Source organism: Epinephelus lanceolatus, chromosome 7 (assembly GCF_041903045.1).
Source record: "Epinephelus lanceolatus isolate andai-2023 chromosome 7, ASM4190304v1, whole genome shotgun sequence".
NCBI lineage: Eukaryota > Metazoa > Chordata > Actinopteri > Perciformes > Serranidae > Epinephelus > Epinephelus lanceolatus.
The window spans coordinates 30,744,769-30,769,470 of NC_135740.1; the positions used below are offsets into that span (position 1 = coordinate 30,744,769).

General features: G+C 41.0%; 1 protein-coding gene across 5 annotated transcripts; it reads right to left on the reverse strand.

Moving 5' to 3' along the window:
- Positions 1 to 23: 23 nt before the first annotated feature.
- ocrl (OCRL inositol polyphosphate-5-phosphatase) lies at positions 24 to 23,623 on the reverse strand. Of its 5 annotated transcripts, none has more exons than XM_078169439.1 (24): positions 23,064 to 23,623; positions 22,329 to 22,398; positions 20,104 to 20,195; positions 19,629 to 19,667; positions 19,133 to 19,246; positions 16,725 to 16,919; positions 16,323 to 16,557; positions 16,029 to 16,202; positions 15,842 to 15,943; positions 15,620 to 15,734; positions 14,535 to 14,651; positions 14,186 to 14,367; positions 13,702 to 13,813; positions 12,126 to 12,235; positions 11,798 to 11,933; positions 11,581 to 11,691; positions 11,244 to 11,409; positions 10,376 to 10,611; positions 9,650 to 9,673; positions 7,145 to 7,264; positions 4,678 to 4,762; positions 4,225 to 4,352; positions 3,549 to 3,660; positions 24 to 2,218 (listed from the first exon to the last, which is right to left on the reverse strand). In XM_078169439.1, the coding sequence occupies exons 1-24, from the start codon at positions 23,089 to 23,091 to the stop codon at positions 2,094 to 2,096; spliced, it is 2,928 nt and encodes a 975-aa protein (XP_078025565.1). In that variant the 5' UTR covers positions 23,092 to 23,623; the 3' UTR covers positions 24 to 2,093. The 5 variants fall into 5 exon arrangements, with proteins under 5 accessions (XP_078025565.1, XP_078025563.1, XP_078025564.1 ...); XM_078169437.1 differs by having other exon boundaries at positions 22,329 to 22,407; positions 23,015 to 23,622; XM_078169438.1 differs by lacking the exon at positions 9,650 to 9,673 and having other exon boundaries at positions 22,329 to 22,407; positions 23,015 to 23,619.
- Positions 23,624 to 24,702: the final 1,079 nt, after the last annotated feature.

The window sequence follows — 24,702 nt, forward strand, 5'->3', positions numbered from 1 at the left end:
GTCAACAAAAAGACAAGTGTTGATGAGTGGGAAAACAAAAACAGCTTTGTACATAGTTTTATTTCTGTTAAATAAATTAAAAGCACCAAAAATCTTAGAAGTTGAAAACAGGTGCAAGTGTTTCCTCGTGTACCTTTTACACGTACCTTAATTTTATGAACAGATTGTGACAAAACTGAAGACAAGAAGCACAATGGATCCACACAAATACTTCAGCTGATACAGTGGCAGAAGACACTTAAAATCAGAGGTTACTGTTCATATTGATTTTGCGTTTGACATCATGAGGATAGTATTTCTGAAGACAAAGTGAATGAAGGAATGGCTAGTGTAAAATGGCTCTCCCAATTCTGAATCACCAGGAACTACTGCGTCAGGCCAAAGCCAGCGTTTGGCAAAGCTCGGCTTGATTGAGACCAACAGAGGAATCTAGTGTATTGATGGCAATAAGGCAGAATAAACCACGCAAGAATAGAGCAACTTCAGCCCGACAGGCATTTCTACGAACGCCATGATTGTCAGTGTTATCACATTGTCTCCAAACGTTTAATCTTCTGAAGTTCCTGCAACAACTCAGAAGAAAACTTCTGGGGTTTTTTCACCACATTACAGGAGCGAAGGGAAATTAATGTCATAAATGTGAATCTTTTTGTCGACTGGGAAAGATAATGCTGACATCTCTTGGGTAAAACGGTAAAAGAGGAAATAAGTGTTCATTATACACAGCAGAGAAGTTCCTTATTTCAATAACTGTGACATGTTTTGTAACAGCGACTGCAGAAAAAAAAGGTCCTCAGTGGCACAAATGAGAAAGGTGCACAAAGACAAGCTGTATCCTGCAGAGTAATGAGCCATTAAATCCTGCACCCAGAAAGTGCTGCATCACTTAAAGCAAGAGTATTACTCATCTGGGTATACCATGAGGAACACGGTGGCTGTGTCTTGGCATCACACAGGCCTCAAACAACGAAAAATGAGCTTTAAGATGCGGCAGAAGTGAGGAGAGAGACATGTAAACAAACACAGACATTAACAGTACCACCTTCATGACAAACAGGACACACCATCACAGATTTGCACCACTGTACCGACAGTCAAATACCCATGAAACAGGGAAACGATCACTATTTACAACCATTTAAGACATCGAGAACCACAGAGGGTGACTCTTCACTCGATTCCGGTTGACCAGGAAGTTAGTGTGTTAACAGACTTGTTTTGTAACTCAAGAGGAACTGGCAAAACGAGATGTAAGGCTCACGACTGGAGTCACGTAAAAACAGCACACATTCATCACAACACAGTTTTCTATAACAGGATGATAAAAACAAGCGATGAATATTTTAAAACCAATGCAGAGCTGAAAATAAACCATACTGTAGTGGGAACCAGGATCTGTTCACCTGGTGCAAACTTAGAAGTGACGTATAAATAACAGTTAAAATACAATGAGTATGGTAACAAATAGTTCTTGAAGATATCGATCATATTGTCCCCTCAGATAAAATGGATGATTGTCATGATTTATCTTAAGCTTAAACATTCTTAGTGATACATTTCCACAATTATCCCACTATCTAATGCTTTATACTTTATTCAGTCTACTTCTTAAAACTTCAGGAAGTTCCTTTTCTTTAGTGTAGTCGAGTCTTTCTCTTAGCATCTATGGATACATAGTGTTTTCACATTCATACCACTCACTTTTCAGGGGTTATTTTGGCATGAGCACCTACAATAAGAAGTGTCAGCTGAGGGCGACTCGTGTTTTAAGCCACAGGGCCTTTAGGTCATCAGAAAGTGCAAAGGCATGAGTTCAAACGTCTCCCAAGTGCTTCCCAATCCAGCGAGTGGTCATACTGTGAACAAAGTGAAGATATGACACTTGGTAAAATCATCACAGTTCTAATGGAAGTCTTGAGTTCCTCGAACATGAGAGTTTGTGAGAAGGTAGGGTGCAAAACGGCTGCACTGGTCTCCAGTAGATGACAAAACACCACACAGTGTCCTACAAGTCCAGGTCCTTTGCCAGCAGGAAGCCAGGTTGGGAATCAGCTCCGAACCCGGCTGACATCACGAGGCACCACTGACCTCGGTTACTCCTCGTCTCCTGCCATAAGGAAACCCAGGATGAAGTCGATGGCTTTCTGCCGGTCGAGTGGTGTCTGCCTGCCCATCAGGTTGGGTGGCGGTCGGATAAGGAGGCTGGCGAAGAGTGTAGCTAAAACACAGGACCAGGACAAAGAGGTAAAGAAAAAGAAAAAGACTTATTCTTCTATCAAGTAAACACAAACATTAAACATTTGTTTCTTAAAAACATTCACGTCACTGTAACCAACCCTTGTGACTGACTGACGCCCTGAACCATACCCTGCTGTACTGTCTATTTTACTCTGAATAATTGACAAAATGAAAATCATATTGTATTGAAGATGACTTTATAAACTCATTAGGGAAATATTTACTAAGGTAAAAAATCAAGTGAGAAGCAGAATCGTTTGCTCATAGACCTCAATACAGCAGACTTTTTGCAACCAGTGGAGTAGCCCCCTGCTGGCCATTAGAAAAAAATTCTGGTGTAAGGCACTTCCGCATTAACTTCACCTTTTTGTCCCAGTCATGTCCACTTCTATTATAGTCTTTGGTAAAAAATCCTTGACTAACAGAAAATTTTAGCAGCAGCAGCTAACATCCAACACCGATCTGTTTACCCATCCCAACAAACTCTCACTGACACCCAAACAGCTCGACTGAGTTGTTAAACCCATAAGGTAACGTTAGCAGTGTGATGCTAACGGTTAGCCAAGCCACTGTGTGTTTGAAGAGTGCGAGCTCCTCTCTGTGAACCTTGCACTCCTGCAGCAGTAGTGTCATGATAAATAGAGACAGAGAGAGAGTGGGGTAAGGAGGCACTGAGCGAAGCAATACACTACACACAGCTCTACAGTGAAATAAGATTTGACACATATTAAATAGTAAAAAACAAAAAAAGCTTTAAAAAAAACAATGTCTTTAAACAAGATTCGGATGGATGTCTGTATAACGAATTACATTTTTATCAAGGTATTGTAAAAGAGAAGTTTCTGTTGTTGACACCTTACAGGGATCAAATTAAATGATGTTGTTACCCTGATAATAGATATTTGTAGGAAAATAAAACAAGCTCATACCCAACCACACGTACAACAAACCAGTTTACAATGGTCTTATGCATCTTCAGACATTGTGCTGTGTTGTCCAACTAAATGGAGACTGATATATATTATAAACAACAAACTGTCTGTTTAATGAGCTATAAAGTATAGTGAACATTAAGAAAGGAGGCATTAATTCGGGGCGTCGGTGGCTTAGTGGTAGAGCAGGCGCCCCATGTACAAGGCTGTTGCCGCAGCGGCCTGGGTTCGAGTCCAGCCCTTGGCACTTTGCTGCACGTCACTCCCTCCCTCTCTCTCCCCCCTTCACACTTGACTGTCCTGTCAATTAAAGGCTAAAATGCCCAGAAAAATATCTTTAAAAAAAAAAAAGAAAGAAAGGAGGCATTAATTTCTTACCTATAAGGCTGGCTGTTAGGTTGTTGTTGTGTGAGTGCTTGAGAAGTTCCTTCAGAAAGGCCATTAAGTAGCGAAACACGTTGCGATGAGCCCGGGGCAACTGCGAGATCAGCTGTCAAATGTAGACAAAGATTAGTCAGACATACACATTACTGTGCGCAGTACATGACATTGAAAAATCCTGTGATGATGCTGAGCTTCAACATAACCTGTCTGCACTCTTTTCCATATAGCTGCATGAAAAACACTTTAAAATTCATTCAAGACCATCGTTTTATTCAGGAGTTGCATTTGGATGGGGTAAAATTCAATTATCAGGGAGCATTTTGATTTGCTTCTGCCATATTTAACATAGACTGATATTTGTGGAGGAAAGGAGAGGAATCTCAATCAGCTGTGATTGGCTGTTTTTCGTCGCGTGACAAGTGGTGCCCGCTGCTGTGTTCCAAACGTTGAACTTTGTTTATCTCTAAGTGCAGCCACCATGCCATGAGAAACAGGTGCTGGGCAACACTTGTGCTTGTAAATGCGCCTTCTGTGTTTCTACACTGACAACAATAGATTTGAGGGAAGCAAAAACATGGCTTGTGCGAGGCCTTAAGAAAACAGAAAACAATGCCTCACTGGTATACATCATACGGATATCTACACGGTATATTAAGTGTAGTCATTGCACCTGTTTGCAGAGGCGGCTGTCATGAGCGCATTCTAGGCACCGTTGGTAGAGTTCGTAACACACCACTGGCTCCGGTAAGGCCTCCAAGAAGATCAACAGAGCCTCAGCTACAGAGTGATTACAACCAGCTACACCAACAGTTAGGGAACAGCAATGACACACTGAGAGCTAGGGTCGAAATAACCCTTCTCACTCTGACCTCCACCACCACAAGGTCATGTGATTACTATTTCTACTACATTAATATCATCACGATAATAATGCTAACACATTTTCATGACCAAGACACAACAGGGTTCATAACTTAGCTGAGTTAGTTAGTATGCAGGTGTTTGTCTTTGCTACTCAATGTGTCTTTAATTCGTTTTATGTGCTGTGTGGCATTTCAGTGATTGCAGCACTGGGTCTTAATGAAATCTGTGCTTGTGGGACTGGCTTCATCAACAAGGATACAGATGGAGTCTGGGATGCTGGTGTCCAGACAGTCGATGATGCTCTGCAGCTCCTCCTGCAGGCCTGGTGTCTGGAACAAGTCCTCCTGAGAGATAAACAGAAACGAATATGGAACATTTAAAAATGGTTCCCACAATAACACCTGTGCCCAGTTACTTCACTGTAGTTATTTATTGTGTTAGGCACATACAACTGCCCAGCCCACATGGACTTACAATTACAAGACATGAAAAATACTGTTGCAGTGGTCACACATGAACATAACTCCTTACAGAACAGAAAGAAAATTTTGTCTTCTGTCGGACGCTCTGCAAACAAATTCAGCTCAAGTTTCTTATAATCATTTTTATAGAAGTTTAGGATGTTTTCCTGAAAGTGTGGCCCGTAAATCACCAAATAATGAACAATAAAACATGAAATGGACTTTGACTTAGCAAACAAAGTCTTTTCTCTGCAGGCAGACCAGTAAACCTGTCTGTTTCTACAGCTACTGCTGATGTGCCTGAACACTGCTGCACACAGACATCTTCTTCACACAGGCTCCGCAACATAGTTGTTTTCTTCAGTTGTAATGTATCAATAGACCATCTTTTCTGGAACAATCTGTGCTGACCGTCATGAATACGACACTAATAATTTGTTTTGCAAAACAAAACAGATTTGGCAGTTTTGAATTGAAAGAAATAAGCGTTCCTTAATGGGTTGACAAAAGTGACGTTCTTCCTCAGATAATTAAATCATTTAAAAACCAACTGAATTATCTGAAAAATGCGTCATCACAAAACTGAAAACAGGCGGTGTTTCTCAGCTCATAAGAAGTTGAGGTTTAGGAGATAAATGGTTTGATATTTTGTCTTATCATATGATCGTGCTACAGCCTAAATGTGTTTACTTGGTCTTTTAGGTTTAATTACATGAAAGTGAGATCATTATTAGACCATTCTCAGACAGTAAGAGGCGCTTTAGTCATCATATGTGCATCGCTGATGTTCATTTCTTATAACTTACTTGTTTGTAAAAAGCCCTTTAAAACAACAATAGCCATGCCTTAAAATAACATCTTATCATGTATATTGAGGTTGTGTTTTTTTGTGAAACACTATTTTGTGAGTATAGAGTTCTGGTTCTCTCAACCCAAAGCCAATGGTATTTTTCCACTGGAGTTTGGATTATTGTAGAAGATAAGCTCTGTGGCAAACAAAATGTCTTAACGTCACTGCCGTCACGAGGCTGTTACGCTGTGGTCAGCGTGACGACGTTCTGTAGTCTCATTTAGCAACTTGTTAGCAACTGCCTTTTTAGAGACACCTAAAAGCCTCACAGTTTATGAGTGGGTTACGTACTACTACTGACATATTTTATTTTGTAGAATAAAACTTGAAAGTCTCTTAAGTGCGTAGTAAACTCAGACATCTAACCAAAACCCAATTCTAAAAATCCATTGACTTCAAGATGAGGGACCCCTTATTGTTAAAATGCTAACTCATTTCCAAGTATTAGGACTTATTCCTGCACCACACTATTATCCACCACCTGTTACAAAGCAGGCTTCTTTCCAAGCATCTGTTGCTACTGCTTTGAACTCTACAACAGTTACAAATGCTAGACCTCATCAACCAAGCTAGACTCAGTGGCTAAGGGAGGTGATGAAACATGCCAAACTTGAGGAACTGAAATTCATATGTGGCTGCTGTCATAACTTTGAGAGAATTTGTAAACCATTTATAAATTACATTAGAGCCAAGCTTCGTCCTCACCCCACCTCAGGGTGTCTACAGGAACCAGACAGTTAAATTAATGCTTTTTCAGACCCGTTCAAGACACTTTCTTAACAAATTTAAGACAGAATTTTGGACAAATCATGTTTTACTTATTTGAGCATTGCAGACAAGTAGTATATATGTGGTCTTGTGCAGAGGGAAGTGTTATGTGGGAGTTAAGTCAGTGTACATTTTCACTCATTTTCACTAAAAGAAATTTAAAAAATGGATAAATTAAATAAGATAAAATGTTTATTGTAGTTAAGACCTAACAAATTCAAATTTAAGACTACTTAATGACTTTTAAATCCTTATTGTTGTACATTGAAATTAAGACATTTGAGGACATTTTAAGGACCTGTAGACACCCTGCACCTTCTGTAACTCCACATTTATCCTGCACCTTCTGTAACTCCACATTTATTTACAGTCTTCTTCGGTCTTTGTAGCTCATCACAATGAGACGAGCCTTGGGCCTTTACTTTGTGCAAATGCCTGTTTGTTTGTCTTCATTGTTTTGTCTTTATATTGTTGTGTAAATACTCTGTATGTTAGAAAAAAAGCCAATAAAAAGGCACAGAACACAATCACTACAACAAAAATAAAATAAATGAACTACTTCCCTCATGTCCACAGGTCAGCAGTCTCATTTCTTCTCCATGATAAATATCATCTGTTCAGTATTTTATCAGCTGTGGCCATCTCACCTGATCACAGGACTTGGTGAAGAGATGGTTAACAAGAATCCAAACTTCCTTGGGGATCTTTAGAGGTTTGTCCTCAGTACTTGCACCGTCCACCATCAGGAAGCTCACCTTTGACTTTTCCTGACAAGAGATAACACAGTTAGTATGTTTTACACTGACAAATTGGAGCAGAGACATTAGGACCCAAAATAACACAACAATATGCTCCCATTTATTCATGACAAAGAAAATCAATGATATTATCCCCATATGATTCTTCGAAACTTGCACACTGACTGCACATGACACATCTGTCAATAGATCAGTGATGGAGTGTGAGCAACAGCAGCAGTGAGGTCAGGATTATCTCTGGGGTCTGTAAACCTGAATGAAGGAGAGCTATTTTAAAAAGGGCTGGATATCACATTCTTTTTGTCTCTGCAAATGGATTCTCAAGACTCAAGAGAGACATCCAAAAATAACCACAGCTAGTGAGGCTGCACAGAAATGCAGAGGAAACTGGAGTGGGCCTTTTAATGGGGCACGATGCACCACTAATGTGATATTCTGTAAAACGTTTTAACATCAAAAGCTTCTACTGTGAATCTTCAGGGTATTTACAATGCTGTGAATCTTTCAGAGGGAATTCACGATCAAGAAAAAGCTTTAATATGAACTGTGTTAACGGCTACAGTGTTAAGAAACAGGGTCTAATACATATTCTAAGTGGATTCCATTTACTCGTGCAGCTACTCAGTTTCACTGATCAGTAACAAGTTATGAAATGGAAGAGGAGACTTGTCGTCTGGCTTCATAGGACTGTTTGAGCTAAGCTGAACAGACCCCAATACTTCTTCTCATTAGCTTTAATCATGTGAATGAGGAAGCTGTGCAGTCTGAGTGACCTGCTGTGAAATGGGATTTAATGTGTTTGCGTGTGTTTTGTTGGACTGGCGTACCCTGTCCTCAATGGGCCAGAAGAGATTTAACGGGTGACTGATCCACACACAGATTATAACTAAGCTGGTCTGTGATTGCCTGAGGGTTGACAATTGTTGCCCTTGTCAGCTTTCTGAAATGTAGAGAGAGTATGAACTGATTCAATTTTCTGATTAGCAGTGAAGCCAAATTCTAATCAACCAAAGTGCACAAGGACTGCACATTAAAGGAATAGTCCGACATTTTAGGAAGTAAGCTTTGTTACTTTCTTTTCAAGAGTTGGATGAAAGGTTCAATACCACTCTTTTGTCTTTGCATAAAAGTGGAGAGGGCTGTATGCCTTAACTTGTCATTATCAAGTTAATGTAGATTACGAAATGTAATAGCCACAAAAAATGACACCATCAACATTCAGACTGGTTCCCTATAAGCCTCACTTTCACTATGCAACTCTGTCTGCTACAGGGTGCGATCTCCCGCCAAAATGAAGGCTCTACTTACTGCACAAAGACTGTATGTCAACCATTGCACAAATCAAAACAAGGAAGAGGATAGTGCTGTAGTTTTTTTTTTCCATTAGCTATCAGTCACAATCCCCAGTTATCAACCAGTATCCATGTAAATACTCTGCAGTGGAAAAACCAAACTGTAGAAAAAGAGGAAAACAAAGCGATCCAGGCATTTCTGCGACAACAAAAGCTTAGCTTAGCACAGAGCCTGAAACCTTGGGAAGAACAGCTAGCCTGGCTGTTTCTAAAGTATAAAAATGTAGCTACCAATACCTCTTAAGCCTCTGACTGGGATTTGTTGTTTGCAGCATTTTGGCACCAGAGATGCCTTAAAACTCATGGATCTGTTTCTTAAGCTGGACTTCCTGGATCAGATTTTATGTCTCTCTAGTACTGGAAGCAACAGGCCCCCACTAACACAGCTCCTTGTGTTGCTTTAACACACAGCACACCTGAAGGCTTTTCAGGGCCCTAGGCTACATATTCTTAGCCCAGGGCTAGGGATACCAGCCCCTTAGCGTGGGGCTTAGTGCAGTGTGAAAGGGGCTTTAGGGGTGTTGTGGGCATATTTATAAACTTTGGGGAGAGCAAGACCAGCGATTTCCCTCTGCTTGCAGTCTTTATGTTAAACTAGGGTAACTGCCTCCCAGCTCCAGCTTCATGCATAACGTAAAGACCTGAAATTGGTATCAAATTTCTCATCCAATTCTCACAGAGACTGACTATGGATCATTAAAAAATGTGAAACTATTTCTTTCTCTATTTCTGCTTATTGGACTGCAGGATAATTTAAGTTAATATTTGTACCTTTGATGCATAAGACAAATCTGAAACATATTTCTACCACACTATGTGAATCTTAAAGGTTAAGGTTAGACATTAACAGGATGTAGTCGACACTGGGGTAATTATTGATATCATGCCCTTACAGGACTGATTCTAATAATGAACCAGTTTGTTTTTATGACATGAACCTCTGAGGAAGGTCAATAAAGTGTCACACAGCAGGTCTTGTAACGAAGGTGTTATTGACGCTGATTTGCCTGATAGCTGATCAATATTGGTGTTAATAATTTACCTTTTCCATGTAGCTGTCCTCTCCCTGAGCAAGGAGTCAGCCCACAACCACAGTGAAGAGTTGGAAAGGAATGATCAAGGCAATTAGATGCGATGAAGGGAAACAAAAGAAGAAAGAACAAAGTAGACAGAAGAAGAATGTATAAACACAGAATCAGAAAAGTAGATAGATTATGGATTTTTCTTGCATAAATCATTGATCAAATACATTAGGCCAGGAGGAAAGTGTAATAGTTTAAAAAGAAATTAAAGAAGAATTAAATGATAGTAGCACTATATCCCAAAGACAAATCAGATTAAGTTAAAAATAAGATTACAGAAATAGAGGAGAGCGTGTGAACACCAGAGGAGTCTATTTATGTAAAGCACTAATATGGGTCTAACCTGAGTCAGTTTTCCCTGTTCTCTAGGAGCTCTCTCTTATGTTTCAGCCACTTCCTCGTTTCTTTGGCCCCTTTTGGCCAGAAATATACAGGTTTTGCGCTCCAAATATAGTTCTCTCTGTGTGACTGTGTTTACCCTGAGGGACTGAACAAGCTCTCACGTGTCCCCGCTCAAGTTTCAGGTGGTAAAAAGCTACAGAGTGAGGAGCAGCCATTGGATCATAATATGAGCTCAACGGCTGTGTGTAGAGGAGGGTTTATGTCTCACAATCAGAGCTTCAACTAATCTGAGGAAAATATGTCTGTATGTTAAACTGGGCTGATTGGATTTGCCTTTCCCTCACCAGGTCAATTAGTTTGGTGATGGGGATCTCTCTGATGGGCTTCTTCATGCGGCACAGGGTCTCCAGCGAGGTGCCAAAGCAGCTGGGCAGGTAGTTGCCAGAGATGGTAATGAAGTAGTCCTTGCCACGGTCCAGATGGAGCACCAGGATGTCCTCTATGGCATCCTCTCCGGAGTTCAGCAGTGTCACCGAGTCTTTGCTGACATACACCTCCAGATAGATCTCCAGGGTCTCATCTGTACAGAAAGTTAAGGCAGAGTTTTAATGCAACGATTAAAAAAGGGTTAGTGATCCGCTACAGTAGTCAATGTGACACTATCAGAGTTGCAGAATTTGAGACATGTAACAGTACAAAGTTGTCCCTAAAGCCCAGTTCAGACCAAAGATTTGCAATGAAACAAGTTGAAACAGGCAATTATTTGCAGGACACCATTCTGCAACGCTCTAAAACACCCTATATCAAGTTTTTCTTTAATATGTTTGAGTATTCTTCATCTATTTTTCTGTGTGTCCCTTTTCTATTAATCGCATTTACAACCCTGACACGCAGCTGAGACACAAGTCTGCACGAAGCCTGTATGGAGCCGGAGCAGACAGCTGCATGGATGAAAATGAGAGCGAATCCATTGAGTGAGATGGATGTATGAAAAACGTGCCCTGCTGCTCAGGCGCGCCTCAGGTCCAACCCCACAGTAGGCATCATGTGACCATGGTATTGTGGTCATGTTTTCGTCACAGCCCTAGATAAAACTAAATTTATAAACTACCCTTCACATTTCATCACCCATAAGACTACTTGGTCACAGATGTAAAATTTGAGGTAATAAGCCCCACAATGAAAAAAGAAAAGGGAGTTATTCAGACTTACTCTGCTCTAAGAATCCATCGCTTGGCTCGGCACGGAGCCAGTTCTTACAATACTGCGAGTCATTGAGTTTGGGGATGAAGGCAAAGTGACAGGGGACCTGCCCGTCATTTGTTATCAGGAAGCGCTCCTTCTGAAGCTGCCGGAATTTCACATTTTCAAATATAAACTGCAGGACAGAGAAGGAGAAGCAACATTAACAGATTCACAGTAACTTTTTCCTACAAATTTCAGGATAGGAGTGATCAGTAATAAGTGCTTCAGATTATATCACTGAGGGAGGAACATATGGCAGACCCTCAGTATAATGAGTGTATGTGATGACTATATATTTTTTTACCTCTCTTCTGCTCAGGGTTACAGATGGAAGGCAGTCATTCTCCATTCTGTCCATTGCCCGAACAATCTCCTCAAACACCTTTTTGTGGCGCTGCTCATTTACCACCTTCACCTGTCACACAAACACACAGGCCAGGTTTCTTAAAACTAATAACAGGACTGTGCATGTTTCCACCAAAACCCTTTAGGGTTTATTACTTGACAACACAGCCTCTTACCCCGACATTGAAGAGAGCGCTGACAGGCTTATGGTCGCTAGTTTGCAGCTCCATGTGACTCCGGTATTTGAGCTGCTTGACATCATTGCCCCTCCACAGGATCCTGTCACACCAAGCCGGGACACGGCACTTCCCGCTGCAGGAAACAGTCACAGTTTCAGAGGCAAAGTTAAAGGTCAGACATTCAGTTCTGCTGACTCTTTGTTAGTGTAACGATAGGGCTGGAAAAAGCTTCTCTATTAGCAAAATTTTATCAGGATTCCAAAAAAGGATACAAACCCCAGAGTGAGTTTGTGCATTAAATAATTTTAAAAAAAGATGTTTTTACCTTGAGTCCCACCGATCCGTTTTGGGGTCGTACTTGTATGTGGGAATGAAGTTGATCTCTCCCTCCATGAAGTCTGTGAAGGCTCTCTTTGTCTGCCGCTGGATGTTCAGCTGTACAATGAAAAGTAGCAACATTTCAAAGTCTTATTTGGTGAAAGAGTCGAAGCATAATCCTCAGTTATTACCACACAGGTAAATTCAAGAGGAAATCATGGCAGATTACAACCTGTGCAATAATATTTCCAAAACAGCTTCCCTTATATATTTGCCCAAGAAATACTATAATTTTTTTAGACTGAACAAAAATTCAAATGCAACACATTTGTTTTTGCTCTCTTTTTTTTTTTTTTTTTTTTTTTACAGGTTTAAGTTAAAGAGCTAAGACTTTTTTATGCACTCAATCAATATATTTCTCTTAAACTTTGGTCTAAAATTTGTGTTTGTGAGCACTTTTCCTTTTTCTAAGATAATCTATCCACCTGAAAGTTGTGGCATATCAAGATGCTGATTAAACAGCATCATTACTACACAGATACCCCGAAAAATCCATCAGTATCTGGTGTGACACCATTTGCCTCATGTAGTGCATGGGCAAGTTTTCAACTTCCAGGAATTGTGTACAGATCCTTGCAACATGGGGCAGCATAAAGTCATGCTGCAATGTCATGACAATGGGTCACGGTATCTTGTCACGTTTTCTCTGTGCATTCAAACCGCCATCACTAAAAAGTATATGTGACCGTTGTCTGTAGCTTATGCCATCCCATACCTTCACCCCACCACCACCATGGAGCACTCTGTTCACAATGCTGGCATTAGCAAACAGCTCACCCACACAACGCCATACGCGCATCTGCCATCTGCCCACGACAGTGTAAACCAGGATTCACCTGTGACGAGACCACTTCTCCAAAGTGCCAGACGCTATCGAATGAAAGCAGTTGCCCACTTAAGTCAGTTATGACAACAAACTGCTGTCAGGTCAAGACCCTAGTGACGACCACGAGTGTGCAGACAAGATCCCATGAGACGGGTTCTGATAGTTTGTGCAGAAAAACTTCGGTTGTGCAAACCAATGATTTCATCAGGCTTCAACACTTGCAAGCATTTTGCTGGATTGAAAAAAACAGTGTTGCATTTTTTTGCAGTTTTGCCTTTAATCCACAGGACCGTTTTGGGTGTGTGCAGCAAGCCGTTGCAGCAAGGACGCTGCCTTAGTACGTGGGACACCTGCTCTACCCACTAAGCCATCAGGCGCCCCATATCCCTCATCCTACACACAACGCAGCCATAGTACAGTGTCCCTGGAGCAGTTTCAGTGCCCCACTCAAGGGCACCTTGGCAGTGTCCAGGAGGTGAACTGCCACCTCTCCAGCTGCAAGTCCACAGTCTGAATGGGGGGACTTGAGCTGGTGACCCACTGGTGCTATGTCAAAATGACTACATACATGACAAATTAGTCATACTTAAATTGTCAAAGACGGAAACTGAAGCTGATTATAAAAACAGAAGCAGTGACAGGGGCTTTCTTTCTAGTGAAAATAGTTGTGGTAAGTTTTCTTTAAACAGTCTCTTACCTGATCGACCTCCTGAAGCTTTTTCAGCTCATTCAGAGAAATGTGCTGTTTGACCTCGGCAGCATCGTACAAGAACAGACGGTAGTTTAAATCCCCGAGCCAGATTACTACACTGAAACACAAACAGGGACAGAGATAGCTTAAAACAACAGAATCACAGCAAAAACTTTGCACTGAACACGATTATCTTAACAACCACTAAAATCTCTCAAAGAGAATTGCAGTCTGTAGCTCAGGTTTGTTAAGACAGAGACACAGTTTGTGTTGGCGTATTAAGTAAGAGGAGTTTTGCAGTATAAAATGAATTAAGTAGAACTGCAGAAAGTTGTAAATGTGTGAGAAAAACACACACAGGAATGCTGTCACAGCTATTGTTGAACAAAATGTCAAGAGGGTGATACAAGCACAACCAATGAGTGTAAAGTCTTCCTTTGCACATTATTTCAATGTTCTCATTCTGGACATGAATGGCTGAGGAACTCACTCGTGCTTGACGATAGTAAGAGGGGGGTGGTCCAGTAAGTGGAAGGTCATGCGAGCACAGATGTCTTTATAGTCCTGGTTGCGACGCTCAAAGTCTTCCACGTGTGCTGCTAGATGGGAGTTGACGATACAGAAGCTAGTGTTGTGGAAAACAAACCTCACTGCCACACCTCCTTTGTTCCCCTGTGAAAACAAAAATAAAAAAGTTTTTAAAGATACAGATACAGGTGGAAATAAGGTCGAAGGAACATGTTTAATATTAAGTAAGTCAAACAGAAGCCAAGTGCGGCATGGTTGTATCTCACTGTGTGTATTCTGAGGCAGTTAGTTTATGTTTAATGTGAACGTACCATTTTTCCCATGATTCCCGTCCCCACGTGCTCTGCAGCCACTTCTTTTATGTGATTCTTGTGAGTCTTTTTGACAAAGACCACAAGCATCATCCCAACTAGACGTATGATCCGAACCTGTAGACATTAAAAAACAAAAATAAGTTATCACATTAAGGCCCCGCGCAGACGCTGCATTTTTTATGCTCTCAAATCCGCTGCTGTCAATGTAGATGTAAAGGAGGCGCACTTGAAAGCGAGAGTGATGCCATTGCAGCACACAAGTGTTACCAAGTGCCTGTTTTTCAGGGTACAATGGCTGCAACCTGAGATAAATCCAGTGTTGTACTGACACAGGTTGCTGAAGCAGTCCAGCAGAAAGTGGTTAGGACACGTACATTACTTGCTCACTGTAGCTGGTGTATTAGCGTCAAAACTAAAATGTATTCACTCAGCTCTTCTGTCAGCTGAAGCTGGAGGCAAATGAGTTGTGCTGGTTCGTGCAGCCACATTCACAAAGGTGGTTGTTGTCAAGCATGGGTGGAGATATTCAAATTAGGAGCGATCTGAGCCGACAATTTACGTAACAAGGGAAGCAAATCCTGAACAGTGTGTTGAATCCCATGTATTCAGATTTAAGCAGACCACAAAAAAATGACTAGGTTGTTTGATTTCACAGTTTGTGGGTTGGTAGACACCCCAGATACCCAAATATAGGTGCTGAAGTAATGGAAAAGTAAGCTTAGCATAATATGTCCCCTTTAAGAATACAGCAACAAGCACCACAAGTCATTTGTGAAGGAATATCCAATCATAGCTGGTAGATATTCTGTAAATGTCAGCACATGATAAATATGGAGAAGAAGCTGATCATTTTAGTGCAGGCTACCCAGAGCTTTACAATCTGCCTACTACACTACACTACAGGATCTAAAGTATTAATCCAAGGTGAATGGCTGCATTTGTACAGCACTTTTATCCAATGTGCATTACACTCACCCCTTTACACACACACACTGATTATTTTTACATCAGGGTCTTGTCCAAGGACACTTTGTAGTGTGGGCAGGACGAGCTGGAGATAGGGTAGCCTTTTCTCTACTCACCCTTTTGTACTTGGCTTTAGGGTGCAGGCTCCTCTCCACAGCTTCCACCCACAGCTGTTCCTTGGACGAGTCCATGTAGAAGAAAGCTTCAGTGCTCAGGTCCAATTCTTGAAAACTGGAGTCACAAACAAGGTCACCATATTGGATGTTAGTAAAGCAAAAGATGATGACAATATGTAAGGCTTCATGGTCAGAAAAAGTACTGTGTGAGAAATTACTGACCCCAGAGCATAAATGTCAGGAGGGTCTGTGTCACAGCAGAGCCACGCGTCAAGGCTGCTGTCTGGAGACTGGCCGTTCACATTCCACGTGCCTGTGAAAAACCTAAAGAAATAAAAAGCAGGATTGTTTTGTTTCCATATCAAGACATTAAAACTAATGATAAACAGAATAAAGAAGCTCCTCTTACTTGAATTCGCGGATGTCCACATACTCGCTCTCCTTCTTACCCAGGCGGTGTTTGATGAGGTATTCTCTTTGTCCTGCCTGGCTGGAGAACATGGCCTGTCTCATGCTGTTGGTGGTCGGGCTTTCGCACCAAGATGTCGGCCTGTCCACGCGGTCAAAACCTGACCTAAAACTACTGGAATCGAAAAAGTAAACATAATTTAGCACCACAGTATTTTGGACACATTCCACTTTGAGACACTGGGCCTAATTGGCTCCAGTAAACCTGAATTGGTGCCATGAGAGGTCAGCTTACTCTGGTCTGGAGCTGTCTTTGGTCTGCAGAGAGACGGCTCTGTCCTTGGGGATTGGTGGAGGAGGCAAAGGATTGGATGGAGTGTAGGAGGCTTTGCGAGGAGGTAGAGGGGGAACAGGAGGAGGTTCTCTCGCGGCAACTATGCGATTCTGGTGGTTTTTCTTTTCTTCCACTTTTAGAGTGTGGTTGAAGTTGTCCTCAAAGCCAAAGTCTGAGGCAAGTGATTGAACTGGATCTTCAGAGACAGAGTTCAAAAACAGAGGATTTAGTCTACGACCAGATTAAACTGATTTAAAAGGCAAACACTTTGAGCTTTGTTTTCAGTGTAGCTATCATTTATGCATCTTTTTCTTGTAACGGTTGGGCTTATCTAAGTGTAAACACAGTGTATCTGTGCATTACCTGTGTTAGTCTGAATTGTTGCCCTGCTGTTGTTGAGATTAGGAGGCAGTGCACTGGTAGATTTGGGTGGGTTGACTCCAGAGCCCACAGAGTTAGCCATCTTGTTTGCTCTTTGTGGTGGGATGGGGACTGGACCTCTGAGGGCTGTTGGTGCAAGGGGCTCCATTGCTTTGGTTTTCTTGAGTTTGGATTCAACTGAGAAAATTAAACAAAATTGTCAGAAGGAAGCAATAAATAAAAGCGCTACAGCCTACAGCTTGCTCAAGACAGAAGTGAATGTGTCTTAAATTTACATCCTGTTTCCACTGACCTCACTGAATGTCAATATGAACACAGATAAAAATGAGCCAACACCCAGAAGAGCAATGTTGTCATTGCAGGAAGTAGAGTATACCAGCTGACAGGTAGCTTGCTGCCAACAAGAATGAAGTGGGCACAGTTCAAGAGTAGTACTGCTGATTACTATGGCATGTTATAATTATCAACTAGTGCAGGAAAGCAAGTGTTAGTGATAAAAGTGAAACAAGATGAACGGGCTCTAAGTATAGAAATAATTACTCATAATAACCTACAGCCCGACCATGATCCTGCTTCAATATCTATTATTTCCCCAGGGTGTTGGCTCGTGAGGTGCAAACCAGAACATGGATTTAAAAGCCACAGTTTACACTCACATCAAAAGTGCAATTAGGCAAAACCTGTGTAAAAAACTAGTCACTTACTATATAAATAAATATAATCTCAGGAACCTTTTCAGAGTACTGCAGTGTAAAACACACCAGTCAGGACATGTGTAAACATTAAAGAGGACCTATTATGCTCATTTTCAGGGTTCATACTTGAGGTTAAGGTTTCTACTAGAACATGTTTATGGTCAAAAACACACTATTGTCTCCATACTATCTGTTCTGTTTTCACCCTCTGTCTGACACGCTCCATTTTAGTGCCTGTCTCTTTGAGCCCCTCTCCCAAAAAAGCCCAGTCTGCTCTATTTGGTCAGCCTTTCCGGGTCTTCCGTTTCTCTATGTCTCTACTCTGTCATTATAGCCGAGGGAATAATCACAATGGAGAAAATACCCTACCCTAAATCGGGTAGATATCATAGAAATTAACAACATCAGCAACCAAGATTTCATATTTTTCTTATGAAGGCATGTCCCTACATAGACATTAACTGTGTACTTGAAGCAAGGGATAACTGTAATTGAGAACAGCGGCGCTTTTTACCATAAAAAATAACCAATAAAAGCCTCTTAACACTACCAAACATTTTAAAGCAGGAATACGTTCTCAAATCTGGGAGAAATTTACAACTTCTGCAACCAAGTTTATATGTTTACCTGACGTTAGCATGTAGCAGCGTAGGCCATGTAAGGCAAACACTTGCAGTAGCAGGTTGTGACATCATACTGCAGCCAGAGTAGAAAAAAATGTCTGACATGCTCCATTTTAGTCCCTTTCTCTTTCAGCCTCCCTCCCAAAAAAACCCCAGACTGCTCTGTTTGGTCAGTGTATCTGGGTCTTCCGTTTCTTGGTGTCTCTACTCTGTCATGATAGCCAGGGGAATGATCGTAAGGGGGAATAGTGGAACTTTTTACTATGAGAAATCACCAATAAAAGCTTAAAAATACAGCCAGATGTGTTTTAGCATGAATATAATCCTAAATCAGGTAGAAATTAAAGAAATGAACAACATCAGCAACCAAGTGTTTGTATCTACATGCAAGTTTACAGTATACGTGCAGCAGGGTTTCATCGTAAAAATAACCAGTAAAAGCTTCTAAGTACAACCGGACATGTTACAGCAAGATCACAATCTACGAGAAACTTACAACCTCAGGAACCAAGTTTACATGTTCACATGAAGTTAGCATGTAGCTTCATGTAGCAGTGTGACCTATGTTATGTAAACACTTGCAGCAGCAGGCCGTGACATCATACTGCAGCCAGAGTGAAAAAAAGTTTTCCGAACTGTAGGAAACCTGAGGTTTGTGCTCACAGGAATTACTTTGACATATGTTTACCTCATTTTTTGAAACTTTGGCCATGTCTAATATGAACATCCTGCATTGTAACTTTATATAAAAGACACAAAATACAGGAAAGCATAATAGGTCCCCTTTAACAACATCTTGATATTTTGTGATCTCTGAAACAGTTATTAAAGTTTGCTCACTCAGTTGAAGAGATTAAGTTACAGGGCTGCAACAAAAAAGTAAGAATGAAAGCACAATGACGTCAGCTTCAGGCACCATTAAAGGTGTATCTGATTTCAAACACAGCAGCAAAGTGAGTCACAGGAAATCAGTGAGTGGTGTAATCCACCCTCAGTGAATAAATGTTAAATGAGTGATTAAATAATTAATCATGCAACTGCTTCAGACTACCGACAGACAGTGACGTCTTACCTTGTTGCTGAGCGCTCTTCACCTGCGTTAAGAAAGTCTGGGTCCGATCATCATCCTGCAGTTCTAACAGCAGCTCTGGGGCTTTTTCTCCTTTGACTCGTATCCTGATGCAGGCTTGAAAGGGAAAACACACACACTTACACACACGTTGGACACCTTTAGACTTTGCAAACACATTAGACATGCAGACTGTCTAGGAAAAAAAAAAAGGAAAGTGATTTATTAGTGGACTAATTCAGCATTCTTTCAGAGAGCCCTGGTAACTCATGACCAGTGTCTGCTACTAAATAAAGGACGTAGACATTCGGCTGAAGGCATGCTCTAAAAATGGGGCTGTGTTGCAATAAATGCCATGTTTTAGCTCACTTTTGTTCCCACAATCGGCCCTATTTTATTCTTGCCGGCCTGCTTGACGGGCCAGAACAACATATTTTCTGCAGAAAGAGGAACTAGTTTAACGTGAAGAAATAAAAAAATATATATAATATATACTTACAATCTACTGAGAAGTTAATAAGAAGAGCCTCTTCAGCCTCTGCAATGAAAGAGGAAAGAGAGCTTAAACGGTGCAGTTCAAAGGTCTGTTGTGGGAGTTAACCTGAGGTGTTATAAAGTATTTCAATAGGCTCAAGTTGTTGTCCGTTGATTTTTAAATTTTGTCTTCCAAGTGCAAAGGAAATACTTCCTGGACATTCACTTTTACAACACTGCAGCGTGACCCTGAGTAGACAATAGCACTATTATGCACTACTATGGTTAAAGAATGTGAGGTGAGGATCAACTTTATAAACATGTCATGCGTCTATTGGACAGGAATCACAAACATCTTAGAATACATATAAAATAAAGAATAGTTAATAGTAGTTTGTAGCAACTTGCAATTTAAAGTATCCTAAATATGTGATTATACTTAGCAAACAAGAACAGAAAAAACTGTAGATTTGATATTGAGAACATAAAGAGTCACATACCTCGCACAATTTCAAAGTTACCATTGATGGGTATATTCAGCTGAGCGACTGGACGAGACACAACAGCATCAGGGTTGGCTAAAACTCCCAATCTGGATGAGAACAGCACAGAGTCCCACTTAACATCAGCCCTGTGATGTCTTAATATCATTTAAGATTATCATCTCAAACACAAAACGTATACAGACAAGCTGCAGCAATTTCTCTTATCCTCACTGCGGCCATTTTCTTGCAATTAAAACTGTGTTTCATGCACTGAATATTTGTGATGCAATATGGGTAAATGTATTATTAGGATTAGATTATAATCATCAAGTCATTCAAATGCGAATTTAAGATTTACAAAAATCTGAAACGCACATGCACACATGCAGAAGTCTCCATTAGTCTAATGCACAGTCCAGTTGCTTTAGTTAAATAAGCAAACTAACTAACAAGCATTCTGCTTTGGTCAGGTGTTGTTGACAAAAGTCCAGTGTAGCAACCTGGCGCATGTTCAGAGGAGCCAAGCTCTCAGCAACAGCAGCCTCGAATCTGTGATGTGGGTAAGTGTAGGCAAGGTCATATTTCAGTCTCAAACAATGGCTGACTAACAGCCAGGGTCAAAGCAGCATGCTGGGCACTGCCCACGTTTCCTGTCCACTTCACAATAAGTCTGATTACTGGTGAGGAGAGGAAAATGATTCAGCCCCGGGTGAACTAAATGACTTGGAGTTCTCACGAGTCAGCAAGGGCCCCTCTGATGTCGCAAGCTACATGACAACCAACAATGGTCCTCCTCGAGGGCGTGGACGAAATAACAGGAAAACCTTATAAAACAGCTCTCAATTAAATACGATTGTTGTGCTGAACCTCAGTACATCTAGTTTTAATTTGAGACTGTCAGACATGTAGCTTACATGTAGTTTATAGTTTCTATCATCTGTCTTAAGTGAACCTCTGTAAGATGCCTCATTTCACCCTTAAAAATAACTTTTAAATAGTTGTTTTTACACCTGTATTATAGCTGTAAATAGGTTTTGATGCATCAGTGGCACAGTCTGCAAAAGTATGAGCTGCAGCAAACTGAATATTTTTCAAAAACTGCGGTGATACGTAGCTTTTTCACTCCGGTAAGAAAAAATCCACACTGTCACAGGCCTAACCTAGTCTCTATCCACCATGTTTCCCTGTCCAGAGTGGAGTTTAGTGTGTGTGGTCTTAACACAGTTAGCGCAGGCTGGAGCTTGGGCGCCCATGTGAGTCTCATTACAGCCCAGGACTAAGTGGAGGAATTCTGGATAATGCATAGTGAGCTGACTGCTGGTAGGTAATTGCTTTTTCCCCTCATGCTAGTCGCCACACACCACAACCTGCTACAATCACAAACAACCCTGATGGTTTGAGACACCCACTGCTGTCACCCACAACATCCCCGTTCACAAAACAAATACTGAAGCTGCCAAGACATTGTTTAATATCCTGCTAATGTAACGCAGAACTACATCACAACAGCTCCATGAGCAGCACTGCCCTGTAGATGACTCTCTGACCTCTGAAGAGAAAGTCAATGAGGAATCACTGATCTATGTGACGACAAATTTATTCTAGCTGGAAACACTGAACAGTTCTGTGACTAACATTTGTTGCAGGTCCTCTGCTTCTGTGTTTAATCCTTGTCTTTTACTTGAAAATGCTAAATATTAGATTGCTTGTTTTTCTGACAGTACACCGTTTGATTTAGCCGCACAAACGGCCTCCTGCATTATAAATCTTGTGTAACACCATTATGCTATAAAATCTTTTCATTTGATAAGACAGCACAACCAACACTATAATACAGTAATAAAACTGTACGATCTAATCATCTTGACACTATCATGGTACACACCTTTTAGATACAAGGGAGTGTATTTTGCACCATCATAGGAGCTGATTTGCACATTAAAAGGCCACAGCTGTTCAGTGCATGTCATTTAAGGACAGCAGAAAATATAAAACAGTTCGCAGATTAAGAGACCTGCCCATGAGACAAACAGCAAGCATCTACCTTCACACAAAAAAGCTGTTAAAAACTTAGCTTTTGTCAGAGTTAAGAAAAAGCCAAAGGATGAAGGAGCTGCCGATGAACATCTAGATACTCAAGGTGTTCAGAGCTGCTTCGAAATCTGTGACATCTCACTAAATATACCCACTACCTGACATAAAAACACAGATTTTCAGTCATCAGGTTATCTGATACTTACATAAACTCTCCACTGCGCTCAATAAGTGTCAGTAGTCTGGGCTCCTTCTGGCCAGCCCTCAGCTCCTGACCTTTCACAGTGTGAGCATCACAATCAAGGAATTATTTTGACTGAGGATGACAAAGGTGCTTGGACATGACAAGCACTGAGATGTTATTTTTATTAGCAGGGGACAGACAGGGACTCACTGTCATTGTACGATTGTTAGTAAAAAGGCGTGTGGTTAGATTGCAGTTACTCAGAGGTGATGATCTCTGTGAGAAGAAGCCATGCTTAGTGAACATTACAAAGCAAATTATTGTGACAAAATGCCAAGTCATAGGGCAGAAAGAAAAGAGAGTGGCCAAGCTGGTTAGTGGCAGCCATTGTTAGTTAAAATAAATGACAGCTAAAGTTATCATGTTCAAGAACAAGTTAATTAGTTAGATGAGACTGGTCATAATGGTGTGGTTAGTAGTTAACTCAATTAAAAAGTCACCTCTAGTTATAAAACATCCAGGTGATTAAACTCCCACGAGTTAACCAGCTAGCTACTGAAACACAGTTAACGTGTCTTGTTATCAGATAATTGTTAAGTTAGCCGCATTGCTAACGTTACCTGACGTTTAAGCTAACGTTAGCCAGCGAGCTAAAGCAAACTGGGGGAATAAACACAAAAAGGGTTGTAACTTAATTCAAAAAGGATATTGCCAAGCAATCCTCGTCGCATATCCCCAAAGAGGACTCCATTCTTACCGATATGTGATAAATGGTTATTTATCATTTGCTAGCGACTTAGTGTGGGTTCAGTCCAGACACGGAGAGAGAAAGTTAAATCCCCACCCGGTGCGGCGGCGGCGGCGGCCTTCCGGGATGACAGCTGTGCGGCGGTTGGTTGCTAATGCTAACCGCCTGTTAGCTTGTTAGCCAGCTGTTGTTGTTGTTGCTGTTGTGGGGCGCAAATGTTCAACAGAGCCGGGAGGTCAAAGTATCCCGGTTAGTTGGTTTAAATCGCTGAAATATCCGGCTTGTCTTCGGTGTGTGGGAACAGGCTGGACAGACTACATAGCCGGTGGTGTGTGGCTGAATTAAGACAGCTAGCTGAGGCTACAATAGAGAGTTTGCGAGGTGGACTCCCTCCTCCTTCTCTCCCTCTCCTCAAGGCTTCATCATCTTGGTCTCTGGCGGCGGTTGGAAACAAGGATGAGGCACATAACGCCACCTTCTGCCTCGGAGTGTGCACCAGAGACTGAATGATAAATATCAGAAAAGAAAATCTGCAGCATCATGTGGTAAATTCATATTTATATCCAAATCAAACTGACACTAAATGCTGTGTCACGCTGAACACATCTGGATGTCTTCTCATGGGAGTGTGGGATCACCTTGTTGCAGGTCACCCACTCAAGTAGGTCACTGTAACCTACTGAAGTACAAGCTTGAGGTATTCTTCCTTTACTCTTTTCCTTTTGTGCCACTTTTTACTTTTACTGGAGGTGAAGAAGTATTTAGATCATTTATTTAAGTAAAAGTATGTAGGTAAAATCAAGAAAATGTAGCCTACAAGTAGGGGAGAGCAGGGTCAGTTGGGACAGTGCTTTTTAGCAAGTGAGAAAGCAACTATGCCGATGATATTTGCCATGCTCATACCCAGCGACACCCTCTTCACTTTAAACCTCAGACCTTTTGACTATTCCTCAAATTTTATCTTCAGTTTTAAAATCTGCAGCGTGTGAGTACCATAAAACTTAAAATCATTGTCCAGGCTGTTATTTGCTTCAATCACTTAAATCAACAGGGCTATATTTGGGACAGACCTTTAATTCCTTTCACACAAAACTGTTGCTCAGCAAAGATTTGGAAGTACAATCAAATTGTTTATTGAAACCAGTATGAGTATTACTGGAGAGAGTTATGGCACTCTCAGATTACAGCACCTGGTAAACCGACACAACACCACTTTATCCTGTTAAAATAATACTCACAACTTGGATTCATCTTTATGAAAAACCGTTTTGACCCTTTTGATCTGAGGACCCTGATGGACTTAAGAAACATCAATGAGGTACAGGGTAATCCAGGAATGGACACATAATTTGAGGTAGCCAACAACACGCTTTTATACATCTGAAGAACGTCTATTAAAAAAAATGACCAGGCCTCTAATTGAGACAGGCCTTTATTGGTCAAAATGTTTAAGGGCACATTTTTGGCTCTTTTGTGATTTTTCTTCTACCATACTAATTTTAATTCTGCCACATACAAAAAATTTTATTGGAAAGCTGATTTTCTGATTGTATAGTCAACATAAACCTATAGACTATGGTATCTTACACTCTAAATATATTGATAACGCTTCAAATAAAGACAGGTTTCAACATTTAAAAAAATCACA

Excerpts from the sequence above, each read along its gene's own strand:
- ocrl (XM_078169437.1), bottom strand. The coding sequence starts at position 23,057 with ATGGAGTCCTCTTTGGGGATATGCGACGAGGATTGCTTGGCAA. Across the intron at positions 13,814-14,185 it reads CTTACTATCGTCAAGCACGA|TGTAGTAATCTGGCTCGGGG; the intron begins GTGAGTTCCTCA and ends TTTGTGTTTCAG. Across the intron at positions 3,661-4,224 it reads ACAGCCGCCTCTGCAAACAG|CTGATCTCGCAGTTGCCCCG; the intron begins GTGCAATGACTA and ends TACATTTGACAG.